The sequence below is a fragment of the Topomyia yanbarensis genome, chromosome 3 (assembly GCF_030247195.1).
Source record: "Topomyia yanbarensis strain Yona2022 chromosome 3, ASM3024719v1, whole genome shotgun sequence".
Lineage (NCBI taxonomy): Eukaryota > Metazoa > Arthropoda > Insecta > Diptera > Culicidae > Topomyia > Topomyia yanbarensis.
Window position 1 is genome coordinate 362,910,509 of NC_080672.1, and position 19,247 is coordinate 362,929,755.

At 42.1% G+C, this 19,247-nt stretch overlaps 2 protein-coding genes across 2 annotated transcripts; both read left to right on the forward strand.

Annotated features, from left to right (window-relative positions):
• Nucleotides 1-2,293: 2,293 nt before the first annotated feature.
• On the forward strand, nucleotides 2,294-5,971 carry LOC131690808 (uncharacterized). Its single transcript, XM_058976839.1, has 4 exons — nucleotides 2,294-2,908; nucleotides 2,965-3,316; nucleotides 3,377-3,569; nucleotides 3,705-5,971. Exons 1-4 carry the CDS (start codon nucleotides 2,479-2,481, stop codon nucleotides 5,784-5,786), a joined length of 3,057 nt encoding a protein of 1,018 aa, XP_058832822.1. The 5' UTR covers nucleotides 2,294-2,478; the 3' UTR covers nucleotides 5,787-5,971.
• Nucleotides 5,972-12,302: 6,331 nt separating this feature from the next.
• LOC131688214 (microcephalin-like) lies at nucleotides 12,303-18,784 on the forward strand. Its single transcript, XM_058972386.1, is given in 2 exon segments — nucleotides 12,303-13,509; nucleotides 18,236-18,784. Coding segments are annotated over 2 exon segments (567 nt in total). The 5' UTR covers nucleotides 12,303-13,491.
• The last annotated feature ends 463 nt before the right edge of the window (nucleotides 18,785-19,247 follow it).

Below are 19,247 nucleotides of genomic sequence, written 5' to 3' on the forward strand. Positions count from 1 at the left end.
ATTAGGTTAATTGATTCTTGAAATATAGGCTGAATCGTCCGGTCACTTATGAAATTCCCAAATAAACCGGAACAAAAAGTTTGCTTTCAAAGGGGGGACCACATGAAATTTAAAACATCGAATTCGAATTTTTGATGCCAAATATCTTTAAAATGCAAGAAGCGTCGAGATTTGATGCTATCTCAAAAAAAAATTTTGGACGAAAATAAACTTTTTGGGACCTTGGGCTGATTTTGAACCTTTTTGCCTTTCTGATATAGAAAGGTTATGCAATCACTCTGAAAATCGTCAAGATAATCCCGGCCTGGAGAGCATTTTTTTACTAATATAGGTTTGCTGTATTTTACAGGTGCTCCACTATTTCCGAAACCTCCCTTCCCTCATAAAGTCCCCGCCCCCGAAAAAAATTTCCCGGTTCCTGGTGGGTTTGAAAAACCAGTGAAAAAATGGTTTGAAATGATTTTGAGTTTGAAACTACTTCAAAATTGACACTAATTTTAAATTTTTTTAACAAGTTTGGGTAGGATCCGCCACTGGTTTCAAGTATTTCAGTGTCGACACGTAGCACCTTAAATTCTTTGCGGTCGGTCCATTGTATGTATGTGCAAATCGTACTGAATATGTAGTCGACATTTCTACTATTATATTAAACATTATATTATTATGGGATCGTATTTAGGAGAAATGAAAAAGGCACAATTGCACCACTTGGTGGAATAAAACAGTTTTTTATTGATTCAATTAGTTTGTCTAATTTGGTATTCTGTTGTGAAAAATTCATGCTGGAAAGAAATGTCATTTTCAAGTTTATGTCAATGTATAAAAGATCCATTGACAGTTTTCTTTCAAGAATTTTGGAGCACACTCGTGCATGTATTGAGTCTGCTCCAAAATTACAATCAAGCAAATATTATTGACGTTAACGTAAATTCACTTCCTCTGGGGGTCCAAAATTGGTTGGTTATCCTAACAAGCGAAAAGTTATGTAAAGATACAAAGTACTTTTGCCGAAGTTTCTAGGTACTTGTTTCTTTTGTTTCGATTATTTTGTTAAAGGGAATTTTCTTATCGTACAGTTACTGAAACAAGCTTTATGTAGTCAAAGCACAGACTAACAGACATAACACTATGAGGGAATTCCGTCAAAAAACATCGATCCGACAATTTTCCCAGAACACTAGCTCCACCTTTTATTCACAGTCCCAATCACTCATTTACTGGTGGGTTGCCCCTCAAGTTTGGGAACAATTTTTCACTAGTAGTCTATCCCCCATATGCTTGTTCATATGTCAGTGGCGCCATAATTTCAAATGTGGCCACAGTCCCAACTACAAATATATTTAAAATGACCATTAAAGCGGGCGAAGCTTTGTTTTTGAGTGTTATATCTGTTAGTCTGTGGTCAAAGTTTCCTCGGTAATCAAAGATACCCTCTTTACGGTGTTTAAATGTAAAATCATGAGCCAAAGTTTAGCACATCAAGAGAATCTGTAGTGACACTCGTTCACGCATTCTAGAAATAACAACTAGATACCTACTCGGCAACTTGCATCTTCATCATTGGAAAGCACTGGTTATTTTCTGGGTATACCCTTACGCTTTCGCATATTTTCAACCAGATATGTTTTGAAAGGAATATATTAACATGTAACGTTCCACTGCAGCTAATGCCGGGTACAGTTGCTTATAAGAGTATTCAAACCTTTTGGAAATTGCAGACTGAATGTTTTACGATTAATTATTTCGTGATCGGTAAATAGAAGACTATATTTTCAAAAACCCATTTACCGATCATGGTTTATTTTGAAAATTCTAGGTTAATATAATTTTATTCGCAGAAAATTTGATCAAAACGTAGAACACGTATGTCTTGTTCCTTCTGTTTGTAAATTGATTACTTTGAAATATTAGCCATAAAACAAATTTATTTCCTTAAACTGCAAGGCGGCAATAATAAAAGTGCGAAAACAGCTTTTGATGCGATGCATCATACAAAAATGACTATTTGGTGAAATAATAAAAAAGCATAACGAATTTTTATATTATATTAATGTTGTAAGTGCTTATATGTCCATGATCGGCTTCAATTTTAATTTCTTAATTCTATTTAATATAGGAAATAAAACGATTTTAGCATTAAAATGAATGGGACCCGATCGGTGGATGGACTCTGTTCGGTACATACGTAAAAAATCGGCAACACTGAACTTTGTGGAGCTTTTTCGCCCCATTTTCAATCCATGAGTGAGCGAAAGCTCGCTGGCAACTCGCCTTTTGATGTACATGTCAAAAAAGACCGTTGGTACTCAATAGCAAAAAAGAGAAAACAAGAAGCGAACACAATGATTTGCCTGTGATTGGTGATTATTTTACGAAAATTTTCAAGTTTTTTTTACATTTAATAGTAAAATCGCGTTAATAAAGTTGTAAGCTAGTGAATGTTTGGTGGAAAGCAAAGTTTATTTGCCAATACTTGCAATGAACCGTGTAATGCGAAATTACACGCCTGACCTGACGGCGTCAAGAAAATCAACAATCGGTACTCCATCATTGGTAGCGCCACCGACGCTATTTGGCTCAGCCACCCGTCGGCGATATTCGGTAGCAGCAACCGTCAACTTCGATGCAAAAGTTTCGATTTCGGTCGGAAGCAATGTCGAAAATGTCCCTCCTGAAAGCAATGGACGAAAACCAGTCAGAAAAAGTTTAAGCCAAGGGGCAACCCCCGACAGGGGAAATATTCAACCTGATAAACGCAAGAGCCTTCACGAGAATTTGATGTTGAAGATTTTATCCACGCCGGTTGATCAACCATTGTCGCTGAACCACGATTCAGACTCGTCGGAAACTTCATTTTGCAGTTCGGTCGATACACCTCTGTACACAGAACAGCTGATCGGATCAGATGGTAGGATTTAAATCGTTAATACGATTGTGTTGAATTATTGATAGATTATTTTTCAGATGTGCTTCGTTGCACGACGCCACCTAGTGCAGTGGATTACCAAAGCAATCCCCGACTGGCTCGACTATATAAGGACCTACGGAGTCCTTCGGCGACTACCAGGATTCGTGCCTTGCGGGCTCTTAAATCCCCATCGAAACGAAACGCATATGATCCGTTTGACGTTCCTCACGAAGAGCAGGATATCATTACGGCAGATGAACGAAAATCACCAAACCAAAAAACCATCCAGGATATTATGGCCGGTGTTTGCATCTACGTGGAGGTACGTTCCGGGACCGATAATCGTTCCGACGGGATCAAGGATCATGTTGCTTCGCTAGGTGCTAAAGTTAATGATCGATTGTATAGGTAATTTTTTATTGTTTTACTCTTATGACATCGGGATTGCATTGTTTTTTTTCTACATAGAGATACAACGCACGTCATCTTCAAAGATGGTCTCCTCTCCACTTACCAGAAAGCGAAGAAGATGAACATTCCGGTGGTGTCTATATTGTGGATCGAAGCCTGCAAACGACATATTTGTCTGATGAACCCGGAAGATTTTCCAATTTCCAACCAAGAGCGATATGAGAATCCAGAGTTATTTAAAAAGATCAGGGTAAGATTACAATTGCACATTTTACACCAATTTAGATCAACTCACAAATGTGCACACTCTAATTTTGCACACTTATTTGGAAGATACAGTATAACACGAAACATCCATCATAATGCATTTCTTTTTTCTCAATAGCGTCAAAAATCAATGCAACCCAGAGCAGAAGAAGTGGTCAATTCTGGCGGTAAAAAGCGTTCGGCGCTTGTCCCGGTCAACGCGATCAGTGGCCCTGGCGTTTCCTCTTCTATCATTTCTCCACCGAGAAAACTTCCAGTACTACATCGGATGCGCAAAGACGAAGGCTTAGAACGGATTCTAAACGAGTTTCAACGGGAAAACCAAAACACTCCGGAGCCACAGGATGATTTTGATAAGTTTCTCACCGGACCGATGAAGTTGCTAGAACGGTTTCGCAACTCACCTACCCTTGCTCCTGAAGAGCCTACCGGAGGTGCCGCGGTATCCAATTCAAGCAAAGAGAAAGAATCAAATACTACTCCAGAGGTCCCAAAACGTAGGATTCGTAAATCACTCTTTAATAGATCACTCGAGAAGCAAACAACTTCCGATGCAAAACCTGCTAGACGAACAAGTAGCAGTTCCAGCAAGGACGTAGTTTCTAAGCCATCACCGGCGACAGTGAGACAGCGCAGAAAAACGATTTTATTCACACCTAGAGTAACTAGTGTAGAGGAGGAAGTTGAATCTCCTGCACCGACAAATCCAGCTTCCGACGGTAGACCCATCAGAAACCGAAGAAAGACTATGCTGGCTTCGATGAAGGAAAATAGTCCTCCAAAAAAGCAGGACACTATTAACACCCCGAAAGCAATGGAACTCTGTAAAACTAACAGTACCAATTCGAACAGTGTTCAGCAGATTACTTCCTTGAACGCTAAAGTTCGCAAAACCATCTACTCACCGAGTAAGATGGAGCAATCATCAGAGAAGACTGATAAATTAACTCGTGTAGAGGTGACCAATCACCGCAACACACCTGGAAATGTGATAAATGACTCCTGGAAAACAAAAACTCCTGAGCTCGATAGTAAAACTCTCGAAGCTTTTCGTACAAATCGACGCCGAACGCTGTACACTCCTGGAGTATATGACGAGACTGACAAGCCGCAAAACAGCGATGAAAATAGACACAGTTCACTGTTCACGCCTGTTGCCAGCTCAACGGCTACTAGCAAAACTCCTCTGGTCACGAATTCGTTGCAAAGAAGAAAAACTATGTACACACCCGGCGCCTCGACTGATATGCAGCAGACCCCGATACGGAATACAGGTCTGTTGAATATTCCTGGATCTGAAAACCGTATGAGAAACAAAACTCTTCTTGAAGAGTATCAGTCTAATCTGACGTTCAACTCGTCCAAAACTCCGGTCAGTGAACGACGCAAAACGATTTTCGACATTTCCATGGATATCATTGACAAGCGGCTGTCCCACATTAACAAGCAATCTAAACAGGCGGAAAACGCAAGCGAAACAGCTGCGAGTGTTACCCGTGCGAACTCGACAGATATGTCATTGCTATCGCCTCCACAAAGGCCATCGTCGCTCAGCCGACAGACTTCGCTTGACACTTTTTATCGGAAACTTTCCAAATCTACCGAAAAGACTGTTAAATTCAATAAGACATCTTTAGACTTAAGCCGGACAGCGGTTTCAGCGGAACTCGGCACACCCACGGTGGCCCGAAAGCGAAAGCTTTTTACCGCACAACCAGTAATAACGGAAACTTCTCCCACTACTCCTCAAGCTTCGATTACAACTACCGTAGAGGAAAACCCATCTAAACGCGCTAAAAGCACCGCAGCAGCGACACCAGTAATTAATAAAACTCCAGCAGCATCACAACGTCGCTCTCTTGCCCCGGCGGCTCTATCCCAGCCATCCAAATCCGTACCCAGCATCAGAACTACAGCCCGCCGTAGTACAATGTTGTTCGAAACACGTACTGCCACCAGCAACAGTCGTCGCAGCAGTAGCAGCATTATCCGATCGCAGCCGCCAGTGACAACAGCTCGACCAGTCATGGGAACCCAAGCACGGACCATGAAAGCACTAGGACTCGGTGCTGGCTTACCGACCATAACGGCTTCGCAGCAGCTATCGACAGTGGCCGCGAAAGCAGCTCCGTTTCATCTGGCGACCACTAATCTGCACGCCGCCCAGTACAGCTTCGTTAAAGAGGTACGATTGCAGTAGTTTGATATTTACTAGCTTTGTTCTTGTTCTTTATTTGAAATTCTTTCGTTTTTTGTTCCTAATCCAAGAATCGCGCCTTTTTTGTGAATGGCCTGTTTTTTTTACATTGTGAAAACAATGCTGTTCCATTCTAATTGTAATTATGAACTTTGAATGTGACATGAATTTAATAATAAAAAAATATCCTATAACAGTGAAGTGCGTATTAGTTGGAGAATCTAATGAATGGAAAAGAAATGAACCCAATCTAGACACCAAGGCGAATGTAGCCACCAAACGTTTCTGGCTTGTTAACTGATATCGAATGGTAAGTGTTTTTATTTCTTATTATCGTGTGTTCAGTAATACATGGATTTTTCAAGTTTCGTTTTGCATTCAAACAAATAATAACTGTTCTATAAATGTTAAAGGCTATGAGTCTCGGACATATGCGGTCTTTAGTTGGATTGGATTTGTTTCTGTTCTGTTTATTAATTCTTCTTTCTGATAACTATCTTCACGTTTAAACGTAGATGGTGCTACACCCACTATAGCTTGAGTGTAATAAGTATATCGTTTTTACTCTATTCCACTGTAATTTATCATTAGTTTGTCCTCTTAGTTGGACTTATAAACACTGATGTGGAGATATAAAAAAATCGTACATCAAAGGCGTTTTTTGTGGAAAATGTTTAAAGTTTGGATTTTAGTCAACTTGATTATGAAGAGTTGTCACGTTGGTTGTTCTGGTTGGCGCAGTGGCCGGTGTTTCATGATGCTAGTCAATTGATTGGGTAGTACCTTCAGAGTGTTGGGGCGGGAACAGTACCCGTTCGGAAAGCCACACGCTCAATGGATGGTACTGGGCCTGTGGCCTTCGACTGGCGGTTTCTGTTCTTGCTGGTTCGGGTGTCATGGCTGTGTATTCCTACTGAAAGATGGATTGGTTGTTTTTGATGGGTGGGGAGGGGTGGTGGTGGTAGGAGGGCTTTTTAGTCCCACTGGTTGTCAACTCTTTTGATTGGTTTAGAGGAGGAGCGCGAAGCTGACACCTGGGAGATGTCTGAATGTTGGGTTTTATTTTGTTGTCTATATCAGTTACAGTCTTAAGTGGTGGATTGCTGCATCGGGTTGGTTTACGGAACTCGTTATGGTCTGAGGAACATTATTGCCATTACTATATTGTGGAAGCTTTTGTATCATTCGATTAGCACTGGGACGGAGGTGGATTGAAAAGACCTTGTTTTTTACGACTGATTTAAGGGGACCTGGATCCGGCGGAAAATCAAGCAATATTTGAGATTTTTTTTTGTCATTGTAAGGAATGAGGATGTGAATGATGCAAATGAGGTAAATATCTTTATTTCTTTTGTATTTTTGGTATTTTTGATTTGTCGTATTGTTCCGGATACCCAATGCCCGAATTTGAAAACTAGCAACACTGTAATGACTAAAAAAACAGAAATATATAGGTCATTGTAACGGACGGAAGCAAATTTTTGTTCGCTATATTTAGTCTGCCGAACCATCCGATTTTCCTGCCACAAGTTTTAAATTGAGCTATCGTTGGACATTTTGGTCCGTTCTCCCGGATCTTGGAGGATTTTCGTATGGTTTCCGGCAATTCGCAAAGTGTTTATTGCATCGTGCGCTAATATCGGCACAAAGCCAAATTACGCATTGGTGGCGCTCCGCCACCGAGAGTGTGCCCATGGTACGAAACATTGGACGGTCGCCATCTTGGCGAAAAGTAGTTATTGACGCGGCTCGACAAGAGTGTGCCCGTGGCACAAAGGATTGAACGCACGCCATCTTGGCGAAAATCAATTGTTGAAGTGATTCGACAAGAGTGTGCCCGTGGCACGAAAAATTGGACTTAGTGTCGCGTGTGATTATATAAAATAAGAAGAGACTGAAAATTATTGATGAGTGAAAGGGAAAAACCCCGTAGATCGTCGAGCACAGTTCAACGAAGAAACGTTCTCGACGCGCTCACAGGATCACTTGGGAGGGAAGAAGGCGGAGTGGATCGTATCCCGACCGTTGCCCAGCAGAAGGCCGCACAGCAGGCATTAATTTCAAATAGCATAATGGCGCAGAATTTAGAGATTCTTGTCGACCGGCAGGAGCTGCTAACAGACAAGTTGCTACGAATGCGTGAAACGTTGCAGGAGGAAAATATCAGCGTTCATCTATTAAAGCGTCACGTAGAAACACTGCGCCGAACAGCGGATGAATTTATAAAGGTTTACGAAATGGTCTCTTTGGTAACTAAAAAACAACGCGATGCCTTGAGACTTGAATATGCCAACTTCGAAACGATTCATAATGATGTGTACGTGACGCTGCAGACGCGAATCGACCAAGTACAGCAGCAATTAAAAGTGCAAGAGCTTCAGCATGTTCCGGTTTCGCTGCCTTCCTCACAGGCACAGATAGCTCCAGTATATGTACAGAGTCCAGCTCCTCACCTCCAAGCTCCATTTCCAACTTTTAACGATACTCTCGACAACTGGTACAGCTTCAAAAGCTTATTCCAGAGTATCATGGCTAAGTACACAAACGAAAGTGATGCTATGAAAATTCTGCATCTACAAAACTCGCTCACTGGTGAAGCAAAAGATAAAATAGATCAAGAAGTGGTTAACAACAGTGATTATGCCACCGCGTGGAAGATCCTGGAAGATGCCTATGAAGACAAGCGTCTAATTATGGACACCCATATCGACGCTATCTTGGACTGTCCGAAAATCACTCGAGATAATCGTGGCAAGTCGCTTTCAATGCTAGTTGAGCTTTGCGGTAAACATACCGATGCCTTGAACGGCCATGGATATCCCGTCGAAGGATTGGCAGAACTCATACTGGTAAACGTGCTGTACAAAAAACTCGACAAAGAGACACAGGAGCAGTGGGAAACAAAGTTGGGTAGTGGCGAGCTTCCTGAATTTGAAGAATTCCATATTAAATTTGCAAAAGGGCGAATAAGATTTGTAAACAAACTTTTGTTTTGATGGTTTCTCTTAATTTACTATAATTTCAAAGCAGAAAACTATTGAAATTACTTCTACGAAGGGTAAAATTCTACATTAACGCAATTCCACTCTGCAGCAGACTAATGAGCTAAACAAGTTTGTTTATAAAAAACACTTTCGCCCTTTTGACGAATTAATATTGAATTCATTGATTTCTTGCGCGAGCGAGGGCGTATACTGCAGCGGACGAATCGGTCCCAGCAGCCAGCGGCACATCAGGCAGCCAATGAATCAGAAGTCACACGTACCTTCCAACTCGTTTGTACAGGTAGCAAAGGAGATATGCCCATGTTGCAAAGCAGAGCACTCGATCTATCGCTGTGCCAAGTTTCAAGCTATGCCCCTGCATGAACGAAAAGCTTTTGTGGTCAAGGCAGTCCTGTGTTTCAATTGCTTGAAGGCCAAACATTGAGTCAGCAAATGTCCGTCGGAGCAAAATTGTAAAACGCAAGGTTGCGGTCGTAGGTACCACAGCATGCTTCACAGAAATGACACTCTCGGTGTGGCAAGTCCAGGCAAGCACGCAAACAACGAAGAACATGAAGCAGAATCCGATTTACAATCTCAGAAGCAGCCGAACACACTTAAAATCCATTACCTACCAGTAGGTAATTTTAATTTGCTGTCCTTATTTCACAACCGGAAAACAAGGGAGAGGGAATGATTTTTTTACTCAAATTAATGGGATGAAGTTTAGTCGGCTTTGGGGAATATCTCATTATTTTTGGGTAAATTTGGACTCCCTCTCTTTCGTTTTTCGTTGGAGGAAGTTTGATGCACAGATTTAAAATTACCTACTGCTAGGTAATGCAAGTTTTCTGTGAAGGTTCCTGAACAGCGAAACAGTGCTACAACTCTTTGTGCTAACATTGGTGGTGCCAGACAGCAAGTCGTTTTATCGACGGCCCAAGTATTGGTTACTGGAAAAGGCAATTCGGTCGTGCTCTATTGGATTCTGGATCCGACAGTAACATTATAAACGAGAAATTAGCAGGAAAGCTGCAATTGAGGATGGTTCTGGTAGACTTTCCTATCAGAGGCTTGAACAACATCGAAACACGAGTCAAGTATCAATTAGCAACAAAGTTCCGGTCCTGCACCAATTCGTTTACCTCGGCCATGCTTGATTTTCTGGTCGTTCCACGAGTAACCTCAAATCTTCCAGTTGCTGAGATTGATGCCCAATTGTGACTGATTCCATCCGGCCTGCGGTTCGCTGATCCTAAGTTCCATTCGCCAGGTGAAATAGACATGATCATCGGAAATGAGGTAATAAAAAACCTAATAAATAATAAAAAAGGGTCGATTGAAGTTCGGCGTCGACGGTGTTACGTTAGCAGAAATGGAACTAGGTTGGGTCGTAGCAGGTTCGGTACCAATCAAGAACACCCAGCAATATTCTCAGGTATACCAGCTTAACCGCCATGAAGAGATGCTCAATCAAACGATGACGAAGTTTTGGGAATTGGAAAACGTTCACCCAGAAAAAGCTACGACAGCAGCTGAAAATGACACTACCGTGACGACTCCGGTCGATATGTAGTGCGACTGCCATTCAATGGCATGGAATGTCAACTTGGTGATTCTTATGACGCTGCTCGAAAACGCCTCAACAAGCTAATGATTCAACTAGCAAAAAACCCAGTCAAGCATGATGAGTACTATAATTTTATGTCCGAGTATTTAGCCTTAGGTCATATGTCGGAGGCTATTCAGTGCACGGATGGTGGTGGCTACTACATTCCACACCATGCCGTGTATAAGGCGTCGAGTTTGACTACAAAAACAAGAGTGGTTTTCGATGCGTCGGCAATCCCTCAATGACACGCTATTGGTTGGGCCTACGGTGCAAAATGACATCGTCTCGATCATACTCCGATTCTCCATCCACCCGGTGGTGCTAACTGCCGACATTTCAAAAATGTACCGGCAAGTAAGGCTACATAAGGATGATTGCAAATTTCAACCAATTTTATGGTGGGATAATAACGGGCAGCTAAAAGTGTACGAACTGCAAACAGTCACATATGGCATTGCTAGCTCACCTCATCATGCGACGAGAGTATTAATTCAACTGGCCACTGACGAAGGTGAAGAATTTGAGCTAGGAAGAAAGGCCATTACGGAAGAGAGTTACATCGACGATTTCTTCACTGGTAGCTCGTCGGTTGAAGAAGTCATTCGTATCTATTCGGAATTATCAGAGCTGCTACGTCGTGGTGGTTTTGAAGTGCATAAGTTTTGTTCAAACAGCATTCCTAAGGAACTGCAAGAGAAACAAGTCAGCTTTGATGAATCGGGTATAAACAACAGTATCAAGACGTTGGGGTTGATCTGGAACCCCCAGGATGATTACTTTATATTCCGTGTGGCTCCAGACGATTGCGGAGTGGTGCCGACTAAGCGCAAGGTGTTATCGGAAATCGGACAGCTTTTCGAACCGCTCGGTTTCTTGAGTCTTGAGTATATGCCAAATTAGTGATGCAGGACATTTGGCGCCTTGGTCTTGATTGGGATCAAGAGCTGCCAGGGGACCTAATGAGAAAATGGAATTTATTTCGACAGCAACTTTTGGCTGTGAATCAAATGCGTAAATCTCGTTGTGTGACACAAGCTCAAGCGATTACTCTGGAGCTGCATGGTTTCTCGGACGCCTCCAAGCGCGCCTATGGAGCCGTTATATATGTTCGAAGCGTAGCTATGGATGGTACAATCGACGTTAACTTGATGGCCAGCAAATCTCGTGTAGCTCCACTCAAACCGACAACGATTCCACGACTCGAACTTTGTGATGCAAGGCTGTTGGCCGATCTGGTACAGAAAGTGGTTTCCGCGATGAATATTTCATTCGATGCTGTCAAATTGTGGTGTGATTCCCAAATAGTTTTATGTTGACTGAAAAGGTCTCCTCTCACACTTAATCAATTTGTTGCCAACCGTGTTGCTGCAATTGTAGAGTTGACGCAGAACTATCAGTGGGGCTACATACAATCCGAAGACAATCCTGCTGATGTGATAACTAGAGGAGAATTACCTCAAGGTTTGCTACAAAGGAAACAGTGGTGGTGTGGTGCACACATGTTATGGGAACCACAACCTACATTGTGTGAACCTGAGTCGATTGATGAATCCATGATCCCTGAAATCAAATCAGCTGTAGTGTTAACGGTAGTAAGTTCGATCCAACCGATAGTGCTCAATAGACTAAGCAACTATAAAAGGATCAAACGAGCGTGGGTGTACGTTCATCGGTACATCGATTATAAGGTGCATAAAATACATAAAATTGGTGAGATTACAGCCGATGAAAACAGACGGGCAGAGAGGTCAATTTTATTGCTTATTCAACGTGAAGCATATAGTGACGTTCTGAAGGTATTGAAAACAAGTTCTGCTCAGCATACATCGTATCGAAATCTGGCGCTATTTGTTGGTGATGATGGTCTAATCAGAGTCGGTGGTCGCTTGAAATATTCAGCTATTCCGTACGATGGTAAACATCAAGTGCTGTTGCTACAAAAACAACACATCACAGAGACGATTGTGCGAGATTTGCATCAGGAGCACTTCCACGTTGGTTAAAATGGACTATTAGCTATCGTTCATGAGAAGTATTGGCCGGTCCATGTAAAGCAGCTGATTAAGAAGGTTGTTTCAGCATGTGAGGTGTGTGCTCGACAGCGTCCGAAACCGGGTGTACAATACATGGACAATCTTCCAGGAGCTCGAGTGAATCCATCGCAACCTTTCTCCAAGGTTGGAATAGACTACGCTGCTCCGTTTATGATTAAGTTCGGAGGCCGAAGTACGAAGGTATACAAGGGATACGTTGTCGTGTTTGTTTGCTTGGTAGTAAAGGCTATACACTTCGTGTTGGTTTCAAGTTTGTCGGCGAATAATTTTATAGCAGCCCTGAAACGTTTTTATAGCCGTCGTGGACTGCCGAGTGATATATACAGTGACAATGCAACTACCTTTGTTGGTGCAAACCATGAGTTAGCAGCGCTCAAGCAACTTTTCGAAGACCAGCAGCATGATTTAAAGGTAAAGGAATTCTGTAGTACTAAGGGCGTCCGCTGGCATTTCATTCCCCCAGAAGCCCACACTTTGGTGGAATCTGGGAACCGGGTGTGAAATCTATGAAATACCATCTCAAGAGGGTTGTAGGTGAGACACGACTTACCTTTGAGGAAATGAGCACCTTTCTTGCGCAAACGGAAGCCATTCTCAATTTGCGACAATTGTGCCCAATGTCAGAGGACCCCAGCGACTATTCCGTTCTGACACCATCCCATTTCTTGATCGGGCGCTCTGGTGTGGCTTTACCTATGCCGTCTTATGATGATGACCGGGTAGGGCGTCTCAGCAGGTATCAGCATCTCTAGCTGATGAATCAACATTTTTGGAACAAATGGTCGCGCGAATACCTTCATCATGTGCAAGGCCGCCAAAAGTGGAACACGAAGGTTAACTCGAATTTCAAGATTGGTGCGATGGTCTTGTTAGTGGAAGAAAACTTACTTACGCAACAATGGAAACGAGGCCGCATTGTTGCTGTACATCCCGGCGAAGACAATATTGTTCGAGTGGTGACAGTTAAAACGGTAAACGGAGAGTATAAACGAGGAGTAGCGAATGTTGCTGTCGAAACGGGTGAAACGGTTGAAACTGAATTATCAACGGGGGCGTGAATGAATGATGCAAATGAGGTGAATATCTTTATTTCTTTTGTATTTTTGGTATTTTTGATTTGTCGTATTATTCCGGATACCCAATGCCCGAATTTGAAAACTAGCAACACTGTAATGACTAAAAAACAGAAGTATATAGATCATTGTAACGGACGGAAGCAAATTTTTGTTCGCTATATTTAGTCTGCCGAACCATCCGATTTTCCTGCCACAAGTTTTAAATTGAGCTATCGTTGGACAGGATGAATTATTTTTATTATCATTTTTTAGTTTTCAGTTTTGTGACGCAGCTATTCTGAAAAGCCTTTCAAGGGTCATTTTCCTTTATAAGTTTGTGCGGCGTTAGACACCAATTTATTGAGATGCCGTTGATAACAATTCATTATGTGATATGACTCACAATGATCATTCTGAATGGCTATAAAGGTGCGAATGAGAGATCATTTAAACTTGATTGGTGTTATACTTCGGTGTAAATAATATATACCATAAATTAGCTATGTTACTAATGCCGTTTTTACCCGCAGCCGCTGTGCTAGGTTCTGATAAGAAAAGCAGGATAATGATCTCTGCTTCCATTTCCATACCCCGGGCCTAACCCTTACTTTCCCTTTGCTTATCATTTTAGTACCAGCCAGGGAGAACTTGGCCTTGTACACACTACTCTCGCACCATTCTCGTCGTTTTCTCCAGGAAGTAAGGTTTGCTGAGCGGACAATCCTATGAAAGAAGATTGCCGAGTAATTAGTGCACTTTCTGCACCTGGTATCGTATCGCATTTGTAAATACACATATTAAGTGTATCTTCTGTACGATATGATGACCGGAAGGATAGATAAGCAATTCAAGTTCCCCGAGCAATATTTGAGATTTTTTGCGAAAAAATGAAAAGACATGAACGTCTGCTTTTTATCTTTTATTCGTTATTTATCGATTATTAGAAAATGATTTTTTTCAAAAATTCAAAATGGCTGCTTCCAAATGGCGGATCTTATCGGCCTCTGCGCTCAAAATATTATCCTATTTTGTCAAGTGCAGGGCCTCTCGTAGCTAACTGATATGAGGAAAGGATATAATTATTTAAAATAGATAAATTTTGATGAAAAAATATGTGCGATTTGTATGAAAATCACCAGCAGACTTCGAGGATATTAAACCTTCTATTTGAGGCTAAGTTTGTGTAAATCAAAGAAGCCTTTTCCGAGGAACCGAAGAAATTTTATTCTGAAATATTCCAAAAACCAGGAACTTACAGAATTCTCGGGATGGACGCTGGATTTAAAAGAACTTTGACTGGCCGTCGGCGTTCAAGAAGACTAGCAAAGCTAAATGTAGTTCTTACAGAAAAGGTGCCATCAGCACTGAACGCAGGAAAAACCGGGATTCCATTATTGATGTCAATTTTTATAGACTTGGAGTGACAGGACAGATGGACTGAAAAGTGTACGAGAAGATACCCACAGCGACTATCAAGCGATCTGGTACAGCATTGGTAACAGGACATAGTTTATATAACGTGTGGGACACATAAACCAGTGAAGGTGGAAAATAGCGATCTTTCACAAGGACGTGTCCGTCGAAGAATTTAAATTTTGGGGCATCCTCTTCAACCAAAATGTAAGTTGACGGCAGTAATAACAAGAGCGTGCAATGTGACCATACCGAGGAATGGAAAACCGAGAAACGGTCGTCTGGTGCAATACGACGATTACCGATCTACGTATAAGTTGCTTCCGAGCTTGGGGAAGATGTCAGAGGGCTCGTTATGACACCGAACGATGGAAAATTCAAGCTGCGCAAGAAAGCCTACATTAAGGAGCTTTGCTACAACAGCCAACGTGAATTCTCGAGACGCCTGCAGAGTTGCCATGGCAAAGATGAAAGACCCAGCTGCACCACCTGAACGGTGCCCGGAGAAGATGAAGAGCATCGTCGAAGGGCTTTTCCCGCAGCATGAACCTACTTTCACCGTATGTGCAATGTGATTGCTCGGTAACTAGTAGAGCAATCCCGCTTAACATTATTTTTATAGATGGGAAATACTACTTCTTCCATCCAATCCTCCGGTAAAATCTGTTTCTCCCAGATCTTCAAAACCACCCAGTGGAGTGCTCTAACCAACGCCTCTCTGCCGTGTTTCAGCAGCTCACATGGTAGTTGATCATTGCCAGCGGTTTTATCAGTCCTCAACCGTCCGGTCACCTCATGGATCATAGGTAGATCCGGTGCTGGGAATCTGTCGTTGGCTGCGCATGTTACCAGGCTGATTCTTGCGAAACTCTCGTCGTCTATTGCTTTTTTAATGTTCGTCATCATACACTTATCGATCAACTCACACTCGGTCGTGAGAAGGTCTCCATTGATATCTCTAAATATGTCGGCCTGTGGCACATATCCATGGTCTCAGTATCCCGATCTTCCTGTAGCCGATTCCGAATATATATTCACACTGCGAAAGGTGCGAACATTTGTGATGGCGGGGAAGAAATTTCCGTTCATTAGAACGTGGTCGATTTGGTTCTCAGTTTGTTAATTAGCTGATCTGAAGGGTGGCGTTCATGTTGCTGATGAGAAGCTTCACATTCTGCCACGGGTTGCAAATGGGCATAAAAGGCATCTCTCTCGTTTTCAGGTCTCGCTTCGTGAGGCCAATTCACGTTGACGATGGTGTAGTTGTAGAAATGGCCTTTAATCCATAAACATCCTTTCGCTGATCGTCTGATACTTGATTACGCGTTGACGCATCTTGCCCAGCACTACAAAGCTGATTCCCAACTCGTTTGTTGTACCGTCGCTCTAGTAGAATGTAACTGCTCGATGTCCGCTTTACCACTCATTCTTTCCCGCCAAGCAATGTTCCTACAATGATGCGGCTTTGAAGTTGCAAGTGTTCAGCTCATCGTGTAGGACTCGTTCGAACCCAGGGAAGCAAAGCGACTTGCAATTCGATGTGCCAAGTTTCCAATAGTTGTCCTTTTTGCGTTACGTGGGTTTTGGCCGATTGTTCCGATCCGCCTTTTCTTCCCGATTCTTCGCAACGTGATGTTTTATGAGTAGCTTGTTGGGTTTGACCCAAACTCCTATCTCGCCGAAGGAGAGCGGTGCGGGGTTTCTTTGTATCCGTAAAGTACCTAATTCTCGGTGCCCTATCTACATGTAAGTTACGTGAGTTCGAAAGTAACAAATGAGCACCCGTTGCACTCGCACTCACGCATGTGACAAAGCAAACAAACCACCGAGAATTAGGTTCTTTACAGACACAGTTAACCTTAGTTTTCTTGACAGTTCGCTTGTACTGTTTACATGGAGTTAGAAAAATTTGTGGACGACTAGATTCGCTCGAAGCAAAACGTAAAGAATTTTTCTAAGTCCATGTAAACAGTACAAGCGAACTGTCAAAAATGAATACTCAGTTCATTTGTGACGTCACCGTGAAGTATTCAACTTTCTAACATGAACAAGAGATCAATTCTGATTATACTGTGAATATTTCAAAGCGATAAAAAATTATTTGTTCGAGTTACGTTTTCGACCAGTTCCATAAATGTGATTTCGAGAAAAAAGCAGTTAAAATTTTCAGTGCGCTCGGGGTTTACATATAAGGCGTTGCGGCAGAATTGAAAATTAGAACATTTAGCAATTACTGTCGCCTGCGGTTATTATTGTTATATCATTTTCAAGACCACATTTTGAACCAATAAAAGAAATTTCGATTTGTTGAAAATGCGATAGTGGTGTAACCCCTCAACAGCTATTCAAAAACTACTTAATCTCGAAAAAGCATAATTTGAAAGGAAAGTACCCTTTTCCTTCATCTCGACGATCGATACTCCTATTTTATTCTCATCAGGTTTCTTTTTCATTCCCTTCTGCGATTTCAGCTTCGTCGCCTGTTTTACGGCAGTATGCCAACGCGGCTTACAGTTTCAGATCATCTCTTCATCTCTTGACCATTCCTAGGTTTTTTTTCTTCTCTTCAACTTCAGGTGTCTTCCTTATTCTTTTCATCGGATGTGAAACCGTTCGGTGTCACTTGCGCTTCCTTAGGATGCCACTTTCGTCTTGGCCTTGATAAGCGTTTTTTCGGCGTTCTCAGTTCGCGTCCTCTGCGTGGTCTGCTCTCGTTCGACGGTATTTGTTACGAACTGGATTGTAGTGTGGACGTTTTCCTTGTCCCTTATGAACTCCTAGAGTTCCGCTATTTCCTTCACGTGCCCCCTTCTGCAGCTCTTCACAAGCTGCTTGCTCGCTGATGGTGTTGGCTATAGATTTGGAAGTACTGGATGTAGCTCTTGTATTTTTCATTATTGCCCGAGACGCAACTACAAATTCAGCGATTGTTTGTAATTCAGTTGATAATATTGCTAAAAGTGTGTTATATTGGATTGTTACCGGTTCCTGTACATGTTTTCCCATTAGTTTTACGTATGACTTGAAGGGGGGAAATTACCACCGAGTCACTTATGGATTGCATATCTCATACTTATGGTTTTCTTCTCCATGCTTAAAAAATTCATTCAATTATATTTATAAAATAGTGTGTTACAATTTATAGTAATAACTCAGATTCAACAGCGTATAACGAAGATTATGGTACTAAAATCGAAAACAAAAGTGTTGAAAATTATTCAAATGATCAAAAGTTACAGTAAGACAGTAACAGCAGTTTCGATTTTCGTTTATTATTTAACCTTACCCCTCAAACCCGAAGGTTTACTCAATTCTCGATGCTTCCCAAAAACAGACCGTCTCTGCTCTCGGTGGATTCACCATGGACAGCAACGTAACCGACCGGACAACCCACCTAGTCACGCTGGAACCAAGGCGAACCATCAACATCCTGAGAGCACTGATCCGTGGGCTTTGGATCGTACGGTACGAATGGATCGAGCAATCCGCCCGCGCGGGCACCTGGCTACCTGAGGAACAGTTCGAGGTGAGGGATTTTACCGCTGCCGTCCAAATTTGCCGGAGCGAGCGGCAAGCCTTTGGACCCCGATATCGCATGGAACTGTTCGCCGACTGTGGTCCGTTTTACGTGTCACAGAGGTGCGAGGTACCACAGGATCAACTGCGGGAACTGATCATCACGTGCAAAGGTAAAATAACGGGAAATGCACTCACTGCCAAGTATCTGATTGTGCATTCCAAGCAGGATTTGAAACAGGTTCCCAGTGGAGCTCTTTGCCTGAATCATCTCTGGCTGCTCGATAGTATCAGTGTTAATAAGTTGAAGAAAACCAGCAAGTACTTGGTAAAAAATTGACTGATTTCAAATACGTTTCCAGAATAATCTATTTTTTATAGTTCAGAAAGAAGTCCTGAATGCTTATTACAAACCATATGACAATCAAATATTTTATTATCGATACAAATGGGAGTTGCTAAAGTTAAACTGAGAATGCAAGGAAAATTAAAAAACGAAAAAAGTTTTTACCACTTACTTTTAATATTCATAAAAATCAACCAGAATATTGCTGCGGTCTCTTTTTTTAAATGTTCAACCTATTAAATATTTAAAATATAATTTCTAGACAAGCCAGCACCGATGATGCGCTTCAGTTACGCTCTAGGAACGACACTTTTCGAATTACTTTTTGAAGTTTCCCTTCCCTTAATGCTGTAACTTTAACAGACGTGGAAGTGAATAAGATGCATTCAACCACAAACGAATCGTCCGCCCGGGACGAACAGGTCGAGGTCGATGTTGCAACTGCCGTCCAGGCCTAATTGAAGCCGTTAGTGGTTCCAATATG